Below are 19,926 nucleotides of genomic sequence, written 5' to 3'. Positions count from 1 at the left end.
AAAATACCTGTTTTCTGTTTTAATATATTTTTAAATATAATTTATTGCTGTGATGGTAAAACTGAATCTTTAGCAGTCATTACTCCACTCCTATGATCCTTCAGAAGAAATTGTTGAATATTTTTGTTTTCTTTGTGTACAAAAAGTACCTTCATAAATTTAAGGTTGAACCACTTGTGTGACATTGACTATTTTGACGCTGTTCTTATTAACTTTCTGGGCCTTTAACATGTCAGGTGCATTGCTATTCAGGGTTAGAAAGCTCTCAGATTTAATCAAAAATATCTTAATTTGTGTTCCAAAGATGAACAAAGGTCTTGCAGGTTTGGAACGACATGGTGGTGAGTAATTAATGACAGAAATAATGATATTTGTGTTCAAACTAATCCTCATTCGACCCATTATGTTGCTTTGGAAGACTTGAAATATACAGTTGATGTCAAAAGTTTACATACACCTTGCAGATTGTGCAAAATGTTAATTATTTTACCAAAATAAGAGGGATCATACAAAATGCATGTTATTTTTTTATTTAGTCCTGACCTGAATAAGACATTTCACATAATAGACATTTACATATAGTCCACAAGAGAAAATAATAGCTGAATTGACCTTAAAAATGACCTTGTTAGAAAGTTTAAATACGCTTGATTCTTAATACTGTGTTACCTGAATGATCAACAGCTGTTTTTGTTTGTTTGTTTGTTTGTTTGTTTAGTGATAGTTGTTCATCAGTCTCTTTTTTTTTGTCCTGAACAGTTAAACTGTCCGCTGTTCTTCAGAAAAGTCCTTCAGGTCCCATAAATTCTTTGAACCCTTTTTAACAATGACTATGATTTTAAGATCCATCTTTTCACACTGAGCACAACTGAGGGACTCATATGCAACTATTACAGAAGGTTTAAACGCTCACTGATGCTCCAGAATGAAAAATGATGCATTAATATCCAGGGGGTGAAAGCTTTTTGAATTTGAAGATCAGGGTAAATTATTTTGTCTTCTGGGAAACATGTAAGTGTCCTTTGTAGCTTCTGAAGGGCAGTACTAAATGAAAAAATGTGATATTTCACAAAATCAGAAAAATGTACACATCTTGATTCTGTTCAAAAGTTTTCACCCCCAGCTCTTAATTCATTGTTTTTCCTTCTGAAGCATCGGTGAGCATTTGAACCTTCTGTAATAGTCCCTCAGTTGTCCTCAGTGTGAAAAGATGGATCTCAAAATCATACAGTCATTGTTGGAAAGAGTTCAAATACACAAAAATGCTGAAAAACCAAAGAATTGTGGGACCTGAAGGATTTTTCTGAAGAACAGTGGACAGTTTAAATGTTCAAGACAAAAAAGAGACTCATGAACAACTATCACTAAACAAAAATACAAAAAAAACAGCTGTTGATAATTCAGGTAACAACACAGTATTAAGAATCAAAAGTATGTAAACTTAAATGGGGTCGTTTTTACTTTTTACAAATTCAGGTATTTTCTCTTGTGGACTACGTCATTTATGTGAAATATCTTATTCAGGTCAGAACTAAATAAAAAATAACCGATTCTGCAAGGTGTATGTAAACTTTTGACCTCAACTGTAGTTACACAGATTATTTTATTGTGCTTTGTTGTCATTTTTGGATCCATCGATCCAGAATTCACTCTGCATTCACTCCCTTTAAATGGAAAAATTACTGATACTTGTGTTTGGAACAACATGAGGGTGAATAAATAGAGTTCTTTGTTTTTAGCGTTGCTCATTAAGCATCAAGAGCTTATGTTTGATGTCTTATACCTCCTCTTCATCTTCACTAGCCAGGGTGTCCAGTTCTTTGTCTTTGCACTGGACGTGTTCAGCTTTGTATGCTTTCCGTAAGTTCTCCAGCTCTTTAATCTCAGCGTGGAGGCGTTCCAGATGCGCGGCGCGTCGGTTCTGTAGCAGCTTCATGGGCAGTGGGTTCATATCGTTGAAGGCGATGCTTGTCAGCTTCCTGGGGACGAGAAAGACGAGGTGTATTGAGATTAAAACTGCAGTGATGTATTGGCTGCTATGTTTATTTCCTGTAAAAACCTGTGGTTTGAAAAGACTCTCCCCAAGCCAGCTTTTCTTCTTTGTGTTTTTGAAACGATGCCATGCTCTGGAAGCAGAAGTGAGCAGGTGCGCGTACACACGGTATCAGGGGCATACATTTTAAAATAGCCACACCACAGAGGCATCTGACCCATATTCTGTTTCTAACAGATGCAGGCTGCTTTGTTTTTACTATGGCCCAATGAATTATATATGGTGATGTCTGACTGTGGCAAAAATAGCTACACTGTCACTGTCTACAATACCAAGAACTCCAGAGAGAAACAGAGATCTGTTTAAGTAGTAGCACTTTTATGGAGTAATATAGATTAGATTTATATTGTATTTCTTATATTATATAGAAGTCATTACATACTTTAAAAATAAAAATATACTTTATATAGTATATATGTATAAAAAATATACATTTTTATATTTTTGTTATTATTATTATTTTTTATTACTAATATATGACCCTGGACCACAAAACCAGTCATAAGTAGGACAGGTTTATTTCTAGCAATAGCCAACAATACATTGTATGGGTCAAAATGATCGATTTTTCTTTTGATACCAAAAATCATTAGGATATTAAGTAAAGATGATGTTCTATGCAGATATTTTGTAAATTTCCTAGTGGAAATATATCAAAACTTGACCCTTATGGCCCTTTTTGTGGTCCAGGGTCAAATATATACTATTTAAATCAATTGCAAAACACTACATGTAAATAAATTATTTGCATATAATTATAATTATAATGTTTCTTTAATATCTATCTTATTTACACATACATAGAGAGAGTGTTTTTATTTATTTTTACTTTTTAATCTTTTTCACACATACACACACACACACATATATATATATATATATATATATATATATATATATATATATATACTCCCTAATTAATAATTAATTAAATAAACTCCATAATTTTGATTATGCATCAATGTAAATGTAAACTCTAAATAACTTACAAAAAATATGTTATGTATGTATGTGTATATGCATATATATATATATATATATAATTTTAATACTAATATATACCATTTAAATCACAATAGCAAAAAACATTAATTTGAATAATTTGCCTATAATTAATTATAATGCTTTTTATATTTTTATATATTTTAATTTTTTATCTATTATTATTTTTTATTATTGGTATACTAGTTGTTACAATTGTAAATTATTTTGATTATGCATCAGTGTTTTATATTTTTTAGAATTTGCTTAGAAATAATAATGCTTTTTAAAAATATTTTTCATTATATATATATATATATATATATATATATATATATACTCCTTATTTAATAATTAATTAAATAAACTCCATAATTTTGATTATGCATCAATGTAAATGTAAACTCTAAATAACTTGTACATAAAAATATGTAATGTGTGTATGTATGTATGTGTGTGTATACATATATATATATATATATATATATATATAATTTTAATACTAATATATACCATTTAAATCGCAATAGCAAAAAACATTAATTTGAATAATTTTTTATAATAATTAATTATAATGCTTTTTAATATCTTTTAATTATAATGCTTTTTTGAATCTTTTTTACACACACACAAACAGTACATTTTTATATATTTAAATTTTTTATCTATTATTATTTTTTATTATTAGTATACTAGTTGTTACAATTGTAAATTATTTTGATTATGCATCAATGTTTTATATTTTTTTTAGAATTTGCTTAGAAATAATAATGCTTTTTAAAAATATTTTTCATTATATATATATATATATATATAGGTGTGTGTGTGTGTATATATATTTATATATATATATATATATATATATTTATATATATATTATTGTTATTGTTGTTACTAATATATATAGTATTTAAATTACAATTGCAAAAAAAAAAAAATCATTTTGCATTTGCTCTTTACGTGTGTAAAATATGTCCTAGTGATTACAATGCTTCATAATACACTGTGTTGTATTGTTTTTTTTTTTATCCTAACCAGTACACTATAATACGTGCTGATGTCTGATGACTTAATTGATTAAAAAAAACATGAAGCACAACTAATTTATGTGTTGGTATGTCCTGTGGTAAAATTCATTATTAATTTATATTTTATAAATTCATTATATGTTATACATATAATGAATTTATAAAATATAAATAATATATTATATCCTACAGTATAAGGCATGAATACATTACTATACAGTGTTTCAATTTTTACAGAATGCATTATGCACAATAATATTACTATTCCATACTGTAGAAGAGCATATCAGTTCATTATATAAACTGTATACATATTACTGTATATATATATTTAATATTATTCTTTTTTCACTTTCTGTCAGTTTTTCCTCTCTTTCATTTGCTATCCTTCATCTTACCTTCCATCTGCAATGGTGCTGGGGAAGATGCGGAGATACTGGTACATCTCAGAACTGTCATTGATCTTTAAGATGGCTTCCTCTCTGTATTTGAAAAGAGCCAGTGCGTATCGGAATATCACCTGTGAAACAGATGAACAAGAGATTTGGTCCATTGTTACGTTCTCATATTTGGCCTGTAGGCTTGTAATGCTTGTGAAACCTCAAACTATTAGAGACCTATTAGAGTATTAATTTATACAGCATCACCCCAAAATGCTTTACGGTACCTTGATGCCCTCATACAGAAAGGCGTCCCATACTTTAAACAGTATGCGTGTAGACAGACACTCAACAAACAACACCAGGAACCATTCAACAGTTATGAGTGAAATGTCTACTTTTAGCGCTTCCAGATGAGCCGTAAGTCGAGGCAGCTTCTCAGACATGAGGTCCTTTAGTACACGCTGATCGGCCTGGAGAGATGGGAAGAAAAAAAGATTGAAAAATATTTTAGAATATTACTCGATACTTAGTGTTGTGACCACCGGGATTCAAATCAAATCTGAACCTAAAGCAGCTAGTTTTAGGATTTAGGATTAATGCAGAATAAGTTCTCACCTGACAGCCAACCAGGTCTTTAGTGTAGTAATTTTGAGGCATGATGTACTCCACGATCACTACCAAGCACCAGAAGGCATCCTCCTCTTCCTGTAGTACCAGCAGAGCAATGGCCGCCAATCTGCACAAAGGGCATTAAGGGTGTTATTTATCATTCTTTTTGCATATAGATATTGTCGCCCTTACAGAAAACCTACATCTAACTCTATTTTAGCCTAGAAACCCTTAGATACCATCAGAAAGTTGTTGAACATTCAACAAATGACCACCAGATGTCAGTACATTACATGTTATGGTCTATTTAAAGGGATAGTGCACACAAAAATGAAAATTCTGTCATTAATTACTCACCCTCATGTCGTTCCAAACCTGTAAGACCATTATTCATCTTCAGAACACCAATGAAGATATTTTATGTCTTTCTTTTTTTCTGTGGTGCCTAGTTACCTGTTGAATCCCTGCACGTAGCCGATGGTGGGGTTTTGCCATGAGAATGCCTGTAGAACTCTCTCCAGCTTCTGAATTAAGGGGCTTGAAGGAGGGGAGAAGAATTGATTGGAGGTCAGCGTGCGATCCAGGTCCAGCTGGATCTGTCTGGGCACCAGGTGAGGTGAGGTTCTGCTCTTCTCGCACAGTTCCTGATAGCGGACGGGATGACGCTCTTTAAGAGACTTGGTCCTAGTCTGTATCATAAAACGCCAAACCCTCGCACGGTACTCGCGCGGTAAACCCGTCCGGAGAAGATTCTTCAATTCTGTGGACGAAGATAGTTCTCCTTCAGGACGTCCGAACAGGAGCTGAGTGCAACGAGCCAAAAACGCCCCGTCGCATTCCTCCTGGTTGAGGAGGTTTTGGGATCGGATCTCAAAGGGCTGGATCTTAGCAAGGAGCTTTAGGTCCTCAACTCTATAGTCCATTGCAATCTTAAATCCATATTCATCGTAATCCCTGTGGGATGTTGGGAACTGTGAGTTTTAACATAACCAAATTTGTATTTGTGGGTAAACTGATAGGACTGTGTTTACCTGATTGAGTTTAGTTTGACGGCAGTGCTCAGGTCTGCCCGAACTGCATCCTTAACCACCTTCTTGACTGCTTCTCTCTGTTCTGGATTCAGTTCTTTACTATCCTGGAGTGTCTGGAGGATTCCCAAGTATCTGCTTTCCATCTGACAGCTATTGGCCTCCAGAACAGCACACTGAGACACACACAGTAACGACACTAAATCCCATATTCAAGCACTTCTCGATCTCAAATTACCATTGCAAATAGCTCTAACCAAATTTAAACGGCTTATAAGGATGTAATTTAATTTCCCTTGATCTTTTGGAAAAGTGGAAGTGAACATACTCTAACACGTGTTTAGATTGGTCAGTCAGTACAAAGAAAATGTGACTGTTTTTGGTGCAAGAAAACTTGAGTGAAAAATGTACCTTTACTATCAGACTTTGCTCCTGTTCAGAACTTTTTCTCCAAAGCGTCGTCAGATGGTAGATCTCAGAGTTTAGGTACTGGTTCTGAGTTTTATATGCCTTTAAATCATCCTGAAATAGAGATACAATTATGGGTGGGCTGTAATCATGCTTGGCACAGTCATTTTAGAATCAGCATAAAATGTAGATAAACTGTTCATAAGTAATGGACATTTAAAATATTAGGTATATACACTACCATTTGAAGAGTTCAGATGCAAAAGCCTCTAAATCCATCTGATGTTTTTCTTTAAAATGAGCATTTCTTTCTGGCTACTTTGTAGAGGTTTCTATATAAGTACTAGTACTTCTGATTGGGCTGAGGCTGGAATTTAGTAAGTTTGAGGTAAAAGTATTTGATGGATGTATAATATGTGTTGAGAGCATTCACTCAGTATCATTATCTCATTTTTGACCGAGATGGCTTTTAGCTGGTTTTGCATCTGAACTCGGGGTTAAAATTCGGGGTTTGGGATTTTTTTTTGTCATTTATTCATGTGATGGCAAAACTGATCTTTCAGTTTATTACGTAGAAAACAGCTGTAATCTTGTACCATATCAATTTTTTTTTTTATGGAAACCATGATTTTTTTTCATGAAATAAAATACTATTTAATCATTTATATAGTCAAATTGAAGAAAGTTTATGTATAAATATATTTCTACATTTTACATGGTTTTCACTGTCATTTTTTGATCAATTTAATGCATGTATAAATAAATTAAATAAATAAATAAATATAAAGTAATAAAATATATAATTTATATAGTAAAATTTAATAAAATGTTATAAGTAAAACAATATACAGTATTAAAATACATTTCTACATTTTACATGGTTTTTACTGTCACTTTATATCAATTTATATAGTAAAATTTAATAATTTATTATTTAATTTATTTATATTGTATAGTAAAACAATATATTTAAATATATTTCTACATTTTACATGGTTTTGTTCACTTTTGTTCAATTTAATGAATCTATATATATATATATATATAAAATTTATATAGTAAAATTTAATAACATTTCTATTATATAGTAAAACAATATATATAAACATATTTTTACATTTTACATGGTTTTTATTGTCACTTGATCAATTTAATGCATCTATAAATAAATAAATATTCTTAATAAATAAATCAATTATTTATATATTAATAAATAAATAATTTATATAGTAAAATGTAATAACATTTGTATTATATAATAAAATAATGTATATAAATATATTTCTACATTTTACATGGTTTTAACTGTCACTTTTGATCAGTTTCCTTATCAAATTTTGTTGCACACACACACACACACACACACACACATATATATATATATATATATTTATATTCTATAATAATTTATATAGTAAATTTTAATAACATTTATATTATATAGTAAAATAATATATATAAATGTATTATATAGTAAAACAATATATATATGATGCATATACATGTAAATTTTACATGGTTTTTACTGTCACTTTTGATCAATTTAATGCATCTATAAATACATAATTAAATAAATAAATATTCTATAATAATTTATATAGTAAAATGTAATAACATTTGTATTATATAATAAAATAATATATATAAATATATTTCTACATTTTACATGGTTTTAACTGTCACTTTTGATAAATTTCCTTATCAAATTTTGTTGCACACACATACACACACACACACACACATATATATATATATATATATATATTTATATTCTATAATAATTTATATAGTAAATTTTAATAACATTTATATTATATAGTAAAATAATATATATAAATGTATTATATAGTAAAACAATATATATGATGCATATAAATGTAAATTTTACATGGTTTTTACTGTCACTTTTGATCAATTTAATGCATCTATAAATAGATAATTAAATAAATAAATAAATATAAAATATTATATAATTTATAAAGTAACATTTAATAAAATTTTATATTGTATAGTAAAACAATCTAAATATATTTCTACATTTTACATTTTATTCAGTATAATAATTTATATAGTAAAATTAGTATAACATTTATATTATATTGTAAAATGATATATATAAATATATTGCTACATTTGACATGGTTTTAACTGTCACTTTTGATTAATTTACTTATCAAATTTGATTGCATACATATATATATATATATATATATATATATATATATATATATATATATATATATATCCAATCAATATATAATTTATATAGTAAAACATAATATTTATATTATACAGCAAAACAATACTTTTATATAAAAATGCTTTGTCTTCTCACTTTCAAATTCTCATTCTCGACTGTTAGTTGTTTTAAGGCCTCTGACTGCAGACCACTGGTGCTCTGCTGGTCTTCCCCACAGACGGCTAACTTCTCAGACAGCTTCACTATCACTTCCTGTTTTGTCTGATTCTTTTGCACCAGGAGCTGAATACTCTCCTGGAGTGCAGCGATTTGTGCATCCCTCTGTTTCAGATCCCTCCGTAGGTTCTCGTTCTCTTGCTGCAGGGACTCCAGATGGTCTCGCAATTCGGCCGCACGCCGCTCACCATGCCTGAGGAGCTCCAATCTCTCCTGCTCCCCCTCCGCGGCTAGAAACTGAGAACAGGTGCGTTTCTCCAGCTGAGCGGCTTCCAGCACCTTATGCAACAGCAACACCAACTCCTGACAACACAAACACATGCGGGTTTCAGTTGATTAATCTTACATGAAAAGCTGAAGTGGTTTTTAACATCTTCACTTTACCTTCTGTGCTTTGACCTCTTCTGCCAGGAAAAGTTTTTCATGTTGAAGTCGAGATGTGTCCTTGAGCTCTTTAGTTTCTTTGCTATTCTTTCTGACTGGTAAAATGGTGGAGAGATCTTTCTCAGACCTAGCAGGGGATTCTGGGCTTTGAGATGAACTGGGTGTGGGAGCTGCTAAAGCTGAGGAGGATGGTAGACATGAGCATTTAAATTTGAAACAATTGTGTATTTCTTTTTTAGTGAGAAAGCTGTGGTTCTTACTGGATGTTTTAGATGAGGGTGTTTTTTGGGTGTCTGTTGGGTCGTCAATATGGAAAACACTTTGTCTAATTTCCTGTGAGTGCCGGTTACGGAAACTGTTTATTGTGTTCCTGGAAATCAAACACAGAGAAACCACTGAAGAAATTACTTACAATAACAACTAACAAATTTTGTGAAGGGCGTTTGATCTTCTTTGCATGTTTACTTTGTAAACACTGGGTCACTTCGCTAGATAAGACCCTTCTTTCTCAGCTGGGATCATCTAGAGCCTTTTGAAGCTGCATTTAAACTGCATTTTGGAAGTTCAAACTCACAGGCACCACTGAAGTCCACTACATGGAGAGAAATCCTGAAATGTTTCCCTCAAAAAACATAATTTCTTATTGACTGAATAAAGAAAGACATGAACATCTTGGATGACAAGTGGGTGAGTAAATCTGTACATTTTTGTTCTGGAAGTGAACTTCTTTAACCGTGTACTGAATCATATCTGATCAACACATTTCTAAGGCCTCTAATTTTAACAGCATGATCAAACTTTGCTGAAAAACCTGTTGTATACAATCTACTACATTTCCTCTGAAGTCTGATTGGCAGTTTATACTTATTCAGCAAGTAAAATGTCTTTTTGTCTAATTGTAAAAACTCATACATCATACTGCATGAGTCATAAAAACTTGATTTTCAAATATACTCCAATTTTTTTTTTTTAAAGTTTTCACATTGTAGATGATGATGAAATAGTATTTGTGGTGATGTGCAAAGTTGATGTGTTTAGAAATAGTAATTTCCCACTTTCTCATTGAGACAGATGTGAAACTAATATTACTTCCTATTCATACATTAGATAGACTGGTAAAACAACCACATTATTCAGTGAACCAAACAAGCCCATATTTCTTGGTTTATTTGTAAAATAAGTATTGCCTTTTTATTATAACAATAAGGTAAATAAAGGTGAATTGTAATATTTCTTTTTATATGGAAATCAAAATTAGAATTCAAAATTCTGAAATATTGTTAATCTTCAATGTTCAAGATTTGAAGGAATATTATCTGTAGGTATACCACTGTCCTACTAACATGTTTGACATTTCAACAGAAACCTTTATATTGTGGAACACTGGTAAATATTAGAGAACAGTAACCATGATAGATTTACAACTGAAATTTTAGAGGGTTACAGGGTTATCAAAAATTAGTAGAAAGTGTAGAGCCCCTTTGCTTTGAATGACTTCAGCACATCTGCAGCTACAGCACTTCACTAGTTTCTGACTGCGCTGGTGGGACCGTTGTCCACTCTTCTTCCAGTCTCTTCCATAGTTTGGTAACTGTAGTGGGTTTCTCAGCAATAACTTTTCAATCGGGTTTTGATCAGGACTCTGACCTGGCCATTTCAATGTTCTTAGCTTCAAGGAGCTGCTTTACCTGTTTCGCAGTGTGACTGGGCATTGTCTTGCATGAAAATTGCAGGCTGATTGGGAGTTTCTGCTGCAGAAACATCCTCCAAACCATGACACTTCCTCCTCCACCTTTCACTGCCTTCTTTACGCACTTGGGCTTCAGTCTTTCCTCAGTTTGACACCAAACAAAATGTTTCCCATCAGACCCAAATGCATTAAACTTGCTCTCATCATTAAAGTAAATTTGGACCAGTTCTCCTCTCTCTATACAACAAGCTCCTCAGCAAAGCCTTTTAATTCTTTCTGCTGATGAGAGGTTTGGTCACTGCAGAGTCCGACTTCTCTTAAACGTCCCGGGACAGATCCTTACCTGTTCAGCACTGAACTGGCAAGCAATTCCGACTGCAGTGTTGAACCCATTCCCCATTGAGAGTCTCTGCTTTATCCTGTCGTCTTGTGCATTTGCCTTATGTGGACAACCAGCCGTTTTGGGGGACTTGAATGAATTAGTGTCATTGTAAACTTACAATATTCGAGAAATCACAGATTTGGAATGACCAATTTTTCTTGCATTGGCTGAAAGTGTCATCCCTTTGGCCTTCATCTGGACAACCTCCTGTCGCAGGGGTTTAGTCACCTTAGAGCGACCCAACATCTTGCAATCTATTTAAATAGGCTTTGTCATATAATTAAGGAAATTAACACAAGGTACCAGATAAACACCAATCACTTCGAGGTATCTGTAAGTGTTCTCTAATTTTCTTTCGAGTTCTTTTTCAAATATCTCATTTAAATTTTTTATACTCTCCTTCAGAATACAATTAATTTATGAAACATGTTTAAAAACTGCCCTTTTACTCCTATTAGGAGTAAAATTATGAAATTGCAGGTTGTTCTCTAATTTTGATCTCCACTGTATATAAATCGCATTATGGTTTTCTCTTTTTTGATGTTGTCTAGTATGAAAACCCCCCATAAGACAGGTTGGTCACTCTCGTATGTAAAATCCCAGGAAATGGTGCATATGCTTGTGGGTATAACTTCCCTAAAATAATAATTCTTGAGAAATTCATAGAATTACAACACAACGTTTTTGGTAGACGCTGACGTAGATGGCCGGCGTGAAGCATTTTTCATTTTACCCTAGAAATACCCTGTGACACCAGTATCCATTTTGTGTTAACAGACAGAGTAAACATCATAAACACATGTACTCACTGGAGCTCAATTAGTGGATGTTTGATTGACATATTGAGCGGGTTGTTTAATCCTGGTGCAGGCAGACTGGCAGCTTCTTCACCCACCAGACCAGAAGGCGTCTTCACCATGGGCAAGAAGTCAGCTGTGTAAGAGAAGGAAGAAAGTATATTCAACATTTGATAAGCCAGTATAACAAGATGCTTTCAAATAATTAGACTTCCTTGTTTTGTTATTTGCGTGAAAAGAATAAATATGTAAACAACCTTTTGTTATGCTTAGATCAAAGTAAGATTTTATGTTTTTCAAAGAAATCTCTTATGAAATCATCTAGAAAAAATAAAGCTTATCACAGTACAATGGTGTTTTTGTATTCTTCTCTATCTTGCTCTACCTAGATCTTTTCTAATGACAGAACGAGACTATGTTGTTTATCACATGTCCCAGCATGCCTGAAATTCCTAATTATCACACAAGTGCTGTTCTATATGCTAAGATCTATATGCTAACCACAAGCTAGCAAGCTGAGTAAAACAAATAAATGCTCATTCTGTCTGAAATATTTTTAGCTTATATTTGTCGGGTGATGCAATTTTCCAGATTTTCTACAGATTCAGCTGCTCAGACATTCACTTCCTCATTTTCTGATTTTGACTCCGATCCAACAGCTGTTTCTTAACGCCTGGATACCAAAGCTTGTGGTTGGAAGGGGATGGCTGTGAATGAAAAGTAATGAATGTGGTTCCAGCATGAGAAACCCAACCCTACTTAGATTCCTGGAAATGATCCATTAAATAAGAAGAGACAGAGCAATTGCAATTAAGTAAGTTAATCCAGTTATCTGCATATAGACTATGAAGTATCAAAGTACTGCTGCCACATTTCCATTATAATTGCCAAAAGTTTTGGGTGTCTCAAAAATTAAAGTGTGTTTCAGACTTTATCAACCATACACTATTTTATTTAGTGACTATTTTTAATATAACTTATAATTACACGATACACGTAGAGTTCTTTTGGCCTTTACATTTTCAAAAACTATTTGAGGTAAACGTGCAGTTAATTTGTAATTAAAACCAGTGTTATTTTGGGGTAATTCCATGTCAACCTGACCATGAAAAAATAAAATAAAGTAACAATTATATGTTCTGCGAAGAGCCATCGCTTCTCTATTTGTTGTGTATTATTGCGTCTGGTTTGTGCATTTTAATTTGCGGAAATCCTACAAAGTATGTAGTCTTTAAAAAAGGGCGTCCTTTTTGTCACATCTATCACGCATTATTATTTCCCTTTTTTACAAAAATTTACGAGTGTGAGTTCGGTTATAGAATATGGTCGCCACACCTGTAAATAACCGCACTGTGTGTGAACATAACTGTATTAAGGACTCAAATATGGTACTGACAACCGTATTCTGCTGCTGTGTGAACGTGGCCATATTTTTATGATGTTTAGACTCTATCAACTAAAGTTTATTAAAAATATAAAAAGATGTAACATAAATTCTCTAAGCATTTGTCCCATCCATAACGCTGGATTTGCCCTTTAGTATTATTTATATACCATTATATTAATGCTTTGAACTGAAAACTGAAAAAATGAAAATAAAACAATTTTAGGTTTAATAAATTAGTAATTGTTATGTGCTTTTATCATTTTCATTAGTTTTTGTTAGATGTAGTGGATAATTGCTTTTTGCTTACTCATTTTAATGGCTCCTCTTATGTGAAGTGCACAGAGGAATTGAGCTCAGCAGTCATTTCGTGTTCACACCCCAGATTGTTATGCTGTAAGTGCTATGCAGCACTGGTGTGGGCTCCAAAGGACAGTTAAGTAACATAACTGTCATGCAACATAGTGAACAAGCAAAGATGGATATCGACATCCATCCCACCCTTTTCCAGAACTGCTAAACATTTGCAGTTTATGGATGACTACTAGTCCTGACATTTCCTGTCTACACACCCTCCTGTTAAGACAGATAACAGAATGAAGCTAGACAATACTTGCACAAACTGGCTACAGTCTCTTTGAGTCCTGATGATCCATGTACACATAAAAATATCAGCCTGAGCTTTTGCAACCACCTCCTGGGGCTACAGATCATGGATGACTATGCTATAACAATGTGGCTAAGTAATGTTGCATCTGATTGGTCAATCTCAGCAGTGCCCTTTCAGCTAATATGCTGTTTTCCTGCCTGTATCATTGGCTCTGCTTCCTGCCCCTGCCCTGTGTTCATACGCAGAGCCCATGGTTTAGTAACATTGTTTAGTAACAATGACCTCTATTTTGGGACATGACTATTTTATTTTGAACACCAGATGTGGGTGACCAGTTTTGGGTGTAATATATAATACACTCAGTCAGATTATCATTGAAAAAAGAATTAATAAAAGTCTGAAGGTGAAATAACTCTAGCAATAAAACAGTCAGTTATTTCAGTTTGTTGCCAAAAGTATCAGCCCGACCCATAAAATTTACAAATGGCAGTGCCCGCACTTACCTTAAAAATAAGGTGGATTTATTACTTCGATTACTTGCCAAATCAACAAATCAAACAGTTTGAAGATGTAGTAACACCTCTCGAAATAGAAACAGTCAGTTAAAACACTGTTTTGGTGCACAGATTCCAAGAATTCTAGCATAATCCTTAAGATCTGACCTTTCATTTTCTATTAACTTAATATCACATGACTGGCTAAACAACTGAACTTTACTTTAAAAAAGTGCATTCCCCCCTCAGATCATATTTCATAAACACTGTAATTTCCATGTACTAAGTTCGTTTTTGTTTTCGGTTGAGTGATGCCAGGTTTCATTATTACTAAGATGTTAGGCTCTTACCACGGCAGTTGTTTGCTGATGGAGTGCTTTCTAATTTGTGGTTGTCTGGTCTGGGTATGGACTGAAGTTCAGCATGCTGCTCCCTGTATAACGTACGTTTCAACTGCAGCTGCTGCAACCAGTACATTCGGGCATCCTTGTTATGTGCCTAAAAACAAAATCAAACAAAAAGAATGTTGAGAGGCAGATATTGTTGTCTTGACTGTTCAGGATGCTTGACTGTTATTCCTTTATACTTAAAGGGATAGTTCACCCAAAAAATGAAAATTCTGTTGTTAATTACTCACCCTCATGTCGAACCTGATAGGGTTTCATTCATCTTCAGATGACAAATTTAGTTAGTTTGTTTTTTTTTTGATGAAATCCAAGAGCTTTCTGACAACTGACACATTCAAGGCCCAGAAAGATAGAAAGTAGATTGCTAAAATAGTCCAAAGACTGACACTGAAAAGAAGAAACTGTTAAATAAACTAATTATTTTTGTTTTCTTTGCACACAAAAAGTATTCTTGTAGCTTCATAAAATTACATGAGCCATTGATGTCACATGGACTTTACGATGTCTTTACTACCTTTCTGGGCCTTCAGTGTGTTAGTTGCATTGCTGTCTATGCAGGGTCAGAAAGCTCTCAGATTTTATCAAATATATCTTAATTTGAGTTCTGAAGATGAACAAAGGTCTTACTGTTTTGAAACAACATGAGAGTGTGTAATTAATGACAGTTTTCATTTTTGGGTGAAATACAGAGTTCTGACCTGAAAGTCTAGATGGCGCAATCCCAATAGGTCAAATCAGTCTGACCTAATGACATCATTATCACATGGCACAGCTGATTGGTAGTTTCCTGTATCAGTAGCCAATGAGCTCACTGCTCAACATTCAAATATATGACTGATGCTAGCTATAAGCAGTTTTGCAGCATGCTTCGGAAACTCTCCACCTTCCCCAGCTCCACCTGTATAGATCTGCTACGAGGTGATTCATGTATGCTATGGGGGTTATTCATATATGTTATATGTGCAGCAGCTATATTCCTTACATGCTCACAGCAGCATGTTGTGGATGTATTTGGCAGTAGCAAATCTCGGTACTTGCTCTGCCACAGCAGCAGCAGCGTAGCAGATCTATTGCACCAAGACCAAATATATTTACACTGTCATATACATTACCATGCCAATCCCTCCGAGAATTGTCATGACAGAACTATTACTTTAACCCTAATGCCTATGTTTCTGTGTGTTTAACAGTCAAAAGAGAGACTGTGGGGGAGAGACTTGAGGGTAACCATATTTTAAGAATTAAGAAAAATCTAGACCACTGATTAGAACTTTACACTTTATTGAAATGTTTAAAACCAGCAGCCTTTTCTTTCCGACCTAATTTCAGCACTGTTGATACTAAAGCATGTGGTGCGTGTAATATGAAGTGCAGTCATGTGATTGCTGTGCCATTTTAAAAGCTGTCTGACCCCACTGATAACAACAAGCTTTTTGGAGACAAGAAGACAGGAAAGAAAGAGAAAGAATAAGGCTTTATATTCCTTCCCCATTTATAGCCTAGAAGCCTATTTCTGAAAAGCAAGTGACCTTTAGAATCTCTAATCTTAAATCAAATAAATCATAAAACTTGCTTTCACGTTTTTTCCCCCTGGACATTCCCAGGTCATTATCCTAACACTATTTCATATTCAATAGAAAGTCACACTGGCATTTATTCATTATTTTCACAAAGACACAATGAAGCACATATTCCTTCCAAATCTCATTACTGTGGTGAAATAAATAAATAGTTAAGTTTTTAGTGCTATAAACAAGTCCCTGTTGCGTCTACCAATCAAGAAAACATGAAAAAGGACAACCTAGTAATTTTGTTTTGTAAGCCTTTCTCTGCAAGCATGTGAAAAAACGAGCCGCTTAGATTTTTCTCCCTCCGTGACGTAGGAAGGGGCTCTTATTAAAATTTTACCGCCCCTTAATCTGCACGTTTTCACTCACAGCACCATCATTTTGTTTTTGTAAGAGAAAACTGTGTACCAGTTCTAACGCCATGGCGGAAGTTTGATCAAAACATGCTAACTGTTTTCTTTCTTTGACTGCACAGATAAGCACAGAACACTATTTAGGGTCCCAGCTTTAGAAGAGACAAGAGAGCAGTGGATTTATTGATTTATGTACTGTATATTACGCTGCTGCCACACAGATCTAACATAAACATGTGACTTCTTTCCCAGCTGTTTACCTTCACAGCCATAACCGTTTTGTAACTCCTGTGTATTTTTAACATAAAGTTATGTGTATTTGACAGTTTAAGCGCAATAAGACACGAAAGAGAACTTAGTTTAGTACTGTGTGCGCTCAAAAAACCATATATCACAAGTTTAAACTAATATAGTTTAAAACACAATTTCAGGATGATAGACATGATAATCAAAATCAGAGATTATCTGAGGATCGGGCTGTAAAGGCACAGATCTATTCTGAAAAAGAGGGCGGGGAGCAGCAGCTCATTTACATTTAAAGAGATATGCACAAAACCAGCGTGTTTTTGCTTGCACTCAAAATAGGCATTTTCAAAATTATGTTCATCTTAGTGATGTGCCAACCTATCCCATATAGCTCATTGCCCTTTGTTGCTTCACATGTCTCAATTTTTCAAAATCTGTTATTTTAAACCATGTTATAACATTACCTTAAGAATGACGGTGCGCTCTGGTGTCTGTATATGAAAGGTTCCCTCCTCTCCCTGCAGCGGGTAACTGAATGTGGCACGAGACAGATCCACCTTGCCCAGGGGATTGATATCCTGTGCCATGCGGTAGTAAAACAGCTGACAGCTCTTTTCCTCATAGACAAACCAGCGGGACTTCCAGGCTCTGAGAGGTCCACCTTGCTTGTTGAGGTAGCCACATAGTTTAGTGTTGGGAGGAGTGGGTGTTCCTCTGAGGGTGGCAGAGGTCCCATCACTCTCAGCAGCATTGATCTGAGTGTCTTTCTTATCCTGAGCCTCATCTGAATGACTCAAACTCTGTTTTGGGGTCTCCTCAGAGCTGACACACTCATCTGCAGGAGTTATGTGCACATCCGGTAGAGGTGGATTCCTGGAGTTTCCCTCGCTCTCCATCTGGTTTATATTAGACAAAATGTTCTTTACACAATCAACACAATCAAACTAACTGGCACCACAAGAATATGGTAATTCAGAGCTTCAGTAATAGATAAGTATATTATATATCAATAAAAACATCAATATCAGGGTACGATAAAGCAAGATAATGTATGTTTATTTTTAAACTGTGACATATTTAGATATAAGATTACCATGTGTAGGATGATGATGCATTAGCAATCATGAATCAGTGTTATGAAAATATAAATATAAACATTTGCTAATTCTGTTGTCATAACACAAAACGTAACATTATTCAAATATATCCACTTACAACACTATTTTTACATTACATGCTGTGGCATACAAATTTCAGTTTCAAAACCATTCCACAATATATGCACAGCTATTACCTCACTTCAGTTTCCACATAGGAATATTTAACAATTAAATATCACCATCATTTATGTACAAGAATAAAATAGTTTCATTAAAGCTGCATGACATTTTTATTATTTAATGTACATTAATGGACTTTCAAATATTATTTAATATAATGCATGTTAATGTCTAATATGTCATAAATTAAACAAGCTCTTCTCCATATCGTAAGTCATTCTTGTTAGTCAACACATGTACTACAGGTGCGCATTGGTCACTGTGTATGCTGTAAAAACTGAAATAAAACAAACTATTTACAGCACAGTAGTTGGTAATAACCACATACCTTCTCTGTTGAAAAGCTCAAATGTTGTTTACTCCATGTGTCTGTCCAGGGCGCGTTTCATATGGTACTTACAGATCTAAACAACCCGCACACTGCTGCACTTCCTTCTTGAATGACTCAAATTTCTCACAGCGAGTCCCTTAAGGAAATCAGGAAATTACACATAAAGAATATGTAACATAGTGTTGCGTGCGTCTTAAGGTAGGCGTGTCCTGAATGTCTTCGCCTTCACACACTGTTCTGAAGCACTGCTCGTTTCAAATAGTATACTCATACTATCTGTTGAATTTCAGAAACATGTGAACTGTTTTTTAAGTCAAAACCACTTTGTTTTAACTTATTTAAATTACATACAGGAGACTGGACGTTTGAACACTAAATACAGTCGTGTGTTTTGTACATTAAATAAACTGTACTTAATTTTGACGGTTTGACTCGTGAACAAATCATTTTGGCTGAGGTTTTTTCAATAAATCAGTTGAACCGGTTCACAAAACCGGTCTGGATGCTTTGTTTTTAAATCGGACTGAACAATTCGTGATTTGTAAGAATCGGCGACTGAACTAGTCCGAGCAGTCAGCTGATTTGTTTAAGACAGAACCGTTTCGGACCTGTCTGATTCGTTATGAACCGGGTTAACAACTGACCGACTCCTTAAACCGAGAATCGTTTCTGTTGAACATAACCGACTCGATGTGATTCTTTTGAGTCACTGAACCAAGATCCGTTCTCTCTCTCTCTCTCTCTCTCTCTCTCACACACACACACACACACGGACAGTTTGTTTTATTGAAACATACATAAACGTTTGTGGCCAAGAGACATAAGCTAATTTTTATTTGTAGCATTGTTTATTCTAGGCTGTAGAAAAACTATTCTAAAAGATTTATTATTTATTGAACTGAATTAACAAACTCACCTAAGAAACCTGAAATTACACTTGTGTTAATGACACTTAAAAAACATTAAAATATGTGAACACATGACTTTACGAAGGCTCTCGGACAGTGAAACTTCTGGAGCATGTGTTATGACACGCCGGGATGTTTGAATCGCAGGCTTGATTTTTCAACCGGTTCTTTAGAGAACCGATTCAA

General features: G+C 33.8%; 1 protein-coding gene across 1 annotated transcript; it reads right to left on the bottom strand.

The window, feature by feature from the left end:
- Positions 1 to 1,313: 1,313 nt before the first annotated feature.
- On the bottom strand, positions 1,314 to 18,986 carry tbc1d2 (TBC1 domain family, member 2). The gene is made up of 14 exons (XM_051128206.1): positions 18,830 to 18,986; positions 17,686 to 18,117; positions 14,998 to 15,145; positions 12,172 to 12,295; positions 9,551 to 9,660; positions 9,291 to 9,469; positions 8,826 to 9,209; positions 6,494 to 6,604; positions 6,086 to 6,258; positions 5,508 to 6,008; positions 5,061 to 5,181; positions 4,730 to 4,915; positions 4,461 to 4,582; positions 1,314 to 1,979 (listed from the first exon to the last, which is right to left on the bottom strand). The coding sequence occupies exons 2-14, from the start codon at positions 18,115 to 18,117 to the stop codon at positions 1,778 to 1,780; spliced, it is 2,793 nt and encodes a 930-aa protein (XP_050984163.1). The 5' UTR covers positions 18,830 to 18,986; the 3' UTR covers positions 1,314 to 1,777.
- Positions 18,987 to 19,926: the final 940 nt, after the last annotated feature.

This window comes from Labeo rohita, chromosome 14 (genome assembly GCF_022985175.1).
Source record: "Labeo rohita strain BAU-BD-2019 chromosome 14, IGBB_LRoh.1.0, whole genome shotgun sequence".
Classification (NCBI taxonomy): Eukaryota; Metazoa; Chordata; class Actinopteri; order Cypriniformes; family Cyprinidae; genus Labeo; species Labeo rohita.
Note: the sequence above shows the minus strand (reverse complement) of the source record. Positions and strands in the feature narration are given on the sequence as shown.

Coding starts and splice junctions, on each gene's coding strand:
- tbc1d2 (XM_051128206.1), bottom strand. CDS start 18,117: ATGGAGAGCGAGGGAAACTCCAGGAATCCACCTCTACCGGATGTGCAC. Junction 6,605..8,825: donor TCGAGAATGAGAATTTGAAA/GTGAGAAGACAA, acceptor TCTCTATTTCAG/GATGATTTAAAGGCATATAA. Junction 4,583..4,729: donor TTCTGTATGAGGGCATCAAG/GTACCGTAAAGC, acceptor TCTGTTTCACAG/GTGATATTCCGATACGCACT.